The following is a 3,224-nucleotide window of genomic DNA, read 5'->3' on the forward strand; positions in this document are numbered from 1 at the left end:
ATATTTGTACGATACGACGAAGGGAAAAACAGGGTACCCTTTTAAAGTCTTTTAACATTTATTGTATTATTTATTTTTGCAAAATAGATGCATTATACTCTGTGCTTTTTCAAAGACAATGACACTTGGGGTTCAAATGAAAGCACTGGGGTGTAACATTATTGGAGACTATGAAGATATTAACAAACTGTAAAGATATGAGTGCTTTGATATCTCTATATAAATTTGGATGCACAGAAATGCCTGAAAGCAGTGGAATAAAGGAATAAAAAGATTTCAGATGATTAATTCAGGGGGTCCGTCTAGCCATCCATCCATTTTAATATGAATTAAAATAGAGTCATGCAAGGCTCAAATGCAACATCATGAATAAAACACAGTGAGACATGTTCAAAGAAAGACACTCTATAAGAAGTCCCAAGATATGAGCAAATGTATGTAAGGAGATACTGTAGCAGAAAGGCAGCTTCACATCTTCGCCATGTTGGCGATGACTGGAACGAAAAAAAAAAAGACAAACAAGAGCTTTAAGCTTTTCTGCAAATACTTTTCATGTGTTTGTGTTTGCACGTATCTTTTATCTTCTTTACTGTCAGACAGTTAAACACCAGCGAGGCTGCAGCTGAAAGAACAAACGAGAAATGTCTTTTAAACATTACTTTAATGAAATGCTCAATCATGATGAATCAGATTCTCCTGCGTCTTAAGAAACTAAAAATAAACTAAAAGTAAACTTACTGAAAGTAAAAAAATGATGAAAACTAGCGTATGTGGATAAATCTGGTATATTTACACGATGAATTCAATACACATTCATATCTGACTCTGCTGCTTTGTCAACAGCAGCTGTGTTGCTTCCAGTCAGTATCACGTGCTGAGTTCTTGTGCCCTCCTCCTCCTTTGCATCCTTTTAACATTTTCATGTACAAAAACGTTGATGCACAAAATCTGCCATAAAAATCCTCATACAACAATATTGTTTTTTACTTCTTTTTTCATAAATGACTCATCATCATCATAATCATCTTTGTTTAGATGCAAGAAGAATCATATAGAAATGAAAAACAGCTCCAAGACTCTCTTTGAAAGAACTAAAAACCTTTATTCTCATGGTCCAATCATGAGTGAACTCCCCGATGAAGCCTTGTGTGCTAAAACATGTCAGAGTTTTAAAGGTTAAACATGAGTTTCTAAAACATTTTGCTGGAGAACAATGAACTATTTGACTGAGTTTCAATTATTTACAGACGAGCAAAACCAGGACAGAGAAAAAAGGAGAAAACTGAATCAGTAAAACGACAGAAAATAAGATCCCATGTAAATCTGTATTATGTAGAAGTTCAGCCCAGCAACCAGTTCAGTTCAACACAAGTTTAAATGATTCTGTCTGAACTCTGTGGAGCCTGATCTCAAGCTTTTTGAGTCTGACACTGAAACCAGAGGATCTTTCTGTCTCTTCAGATTCACTGTGATCCAGTGATGGGAGTGATTTCAGCCCTGAGTGATCACGCTGATGTTTGCACAGAGCAGACAATGAGGTGAATGTTTTGGCACATTGGTAACAGTGAAACAGTTTATTAGTAACGTGGGATCGTTTGTGTTCGGAGTATGAACTGAGATTCCTGAAGCTCTTGTCACACTGGTCACAGCTGTAGTTTCTATCCATGTGTGTACATTCATGCTTGTTACGACTACTTGAATGTGAGAAGCTTTTGTCACAGTGTCTGCACTTGTATGGTTTCTCTCCTGTGTGGACTCGTTTGTGTGTTTTAAGGATACCGGCACTGATAAAGGATGACCCACACTGATCACAGAGGTGCTTTTTAACCCCACTGTGAATGAGTTCATGTTGTTTTAAGTCACTTGATGTGGGGAAGCTTCTCCCACATTCTTTGCAGTATTTCAGTTTGTCTCCAGTGTGTCTACGTTGATGTAATTTTAGGGTGTCTTTTCGACTGAAAGTTTTTCCACAGAGGTCACAACGAAAGTCTTTCCCACCACCACAGTGATGATAGGGTTGAGAACTGGATCCATCTGTGTCGCTCTGCTTCTAAACAAAGACACAAAGACAGTGTAAGTCAGTCCTTCAACATTTTTATCCTGAACGTCGCCTGAAATAAAGAGCATCTCTGCAGACGTCCAATTACATTTTACTGTTTCAGTTAACACACTCAGTTTACTGGGCTGCAATAACTACAATACTACCACCGTGATACTACAGTAATACTTATTTAATGTTACAGTAATATCTGAGTTACATTAAAGAACTACTTTGGTCATATTTGCAGGGTACCAACACAGTGGTAAACTACTAATGTTACACAGCAGGAATACTATTGTCTACAAGCACTAAAGTTATAAATAAGCAATGATACTACAGCTACAATTCTACAATACCATTACGTAATGATACAACTTTGTTAACCATAAGAGAAGATTACTGAATGGTTTGGTTTTGTACTTATTTTCGTGTTTTATTTTCTTCCATGAACTCCTGACAGAAGAATGAGCCGCTGTATACAAAAGACCATTTATGCAGAAATAATAATACCATGATATATCAGGAAACTGCCTTAACATTAACCCTTTAAGACCTACCATAGAACCTAGTCCGTGAGAGCTTATATTATATTTTTACATGTTGTAGTGCCATTTTTGGGAGCATTTCAAGTTGATATACAACCATTATAGCCCAAATTACTATGCACTAATATTATTATAATTACATAAATTGCAAAAAAGGGCAATAAACTACAAAAAAAATAGAAAATCTTTTTTGTTTTTTACAATATATTTCTAGTTAGAGAAATTTAAGAGGTTTATCCCTCAAAACTGTAAATACAAAAAAGTTGCACAAACTACTTTCCCACCACAGGAAATTTATTTTAAGTGTTTTCATAGTTGATGGACGCTGATGGACGTAGGAAGTGTTACAAACAGCTAAACGGATCGGCAAAGCATGTTTCTGGAATATTATGTTTTTGTTCCTGCAAGTGCTTTTTAAGAAGTTTTTGCAAAGATATATATGGAAGGAAACTCTGACCTAGGACAAGCTGATGGCATAAGATGTAAGTACAACTCCTCCAGTTTCATATGCCTAAAAAATTATTGCGCTAGCTTAAGAGGTTGTAGTGCTACCGGGATTTAAAAATAGTTACGCAAAATGGAGCGTGCCCGCTCCAACTGGCTTTAAAGGGTTAAGTAACAACATCATATCAATTTTC

The 3,224-nt window shown here is 36.1% G+C and overlaps 1 protein-coding gene across 2 annotated transcripts in view; it reads right to left on the reverse strand.

The window, feature by feature from the left end:
• Positions 1-642: 642 nt before the first annotated feature.
• Positions 643-3,224, reverse strand: part of LOC134634454 (zinc finger protein 271-like) — a 20,368-nt gene continuing 17,786 nt past the window's right edge. For both annotated transcript variants that reach the window (XM_063483662.1, XM_063483663.1), the window contains one exon: positions 643-2,050. In XM_063483662.1, the coding sequence (XP_063339732.1) occupies positions 1,358-2,050 (693 nt within the window). In that variant the 3' untranslated portion in view covers positions 643-1,357. The remainder of the gene's footprint in view (positions 2,051-3,224) is intronic.

Source organism: Pelmatolapia mariae, linkage group LG9 (assembly GCF_036321145.2).
Source record: "Pelmatolapia mariae isolate MD_Pm_ZW linkage group LG9, Pm_UMD_F_2, whole genome shotgun sequence".
Taxonomy (NCBI): domain Eukaryota; kingdom Metazoa; phylum Chordata; class Actinopteri; order Cichliformes; family Cichlidae; genus Pelmatolapia; species Pelmatolapia mariae.